At 73.3% G+C, this 326-nt stretch overlaps 1 protein-coding gene across 1 annotated transcript in view; it reads right to left on the reverse strand.

Annotated features, from left to right (window-relative positions):
* COL7A1 (collagen type VII alpha 1) overlaps nt 1-326 on the reverse strand; it is a 60,839-nt gene that overhangs the window by 38,013 nt on the left and 22,500 nt on the right. Inside the window, 2 exon segments of the mRNA XM_015568266.1 lie at nt 98-142; nt 219-301. Of these exon segments, the coding sequence (XP_015423752.1) occupies nt 98-142; nt 219-301 (128 nt within the window).

A 326-nucleotide genomic window follows, 5' to 3' on the forward strand; every position in this document is an offset into this window, starting at 1 on the left:
GGGCCGTGCCGGCGCAGCTCAGACAGGGCGCAGGCCGGGACGCCCCGTGTGTGCGAGGGAACCCCTCCACCCAGGCTCCGAGCCAGACCAGACTCACATCCTCCCCAGGGTCTCCGGGCTCCCCCGCTCGGCCGGCTTCTCCCTGCACAGAGACGGGGTGAGGGTCAGGCCGCCCTCCCTCCCCCTGCCCAGCGCCCAGCCTGGGGCCGGCCCCTCACCTTCTCTCCACGCGGCCCGGGCAGTCCACGGTCCCCTTTGGCTCCCTGCAGAGAAGGGCGGAGGCAGGTCACAGGAGGGCAAGCTCCCGAAGCCAGAGGTCAGAGGGC

Source organism: Myotis davidii, unplaced genomic scaffold (assembly GCF_000327345.1).
Source record: "Myotis davidii unplaced genomic scaffold, ASM32734v1 scaffold663, whole genome shotgun sequence".
NCBI lineage: Eukaryota > Metazoa > Chordata > Mammalia > Chiroptera > Vespertilionidae > Myotis > Myotis davidii.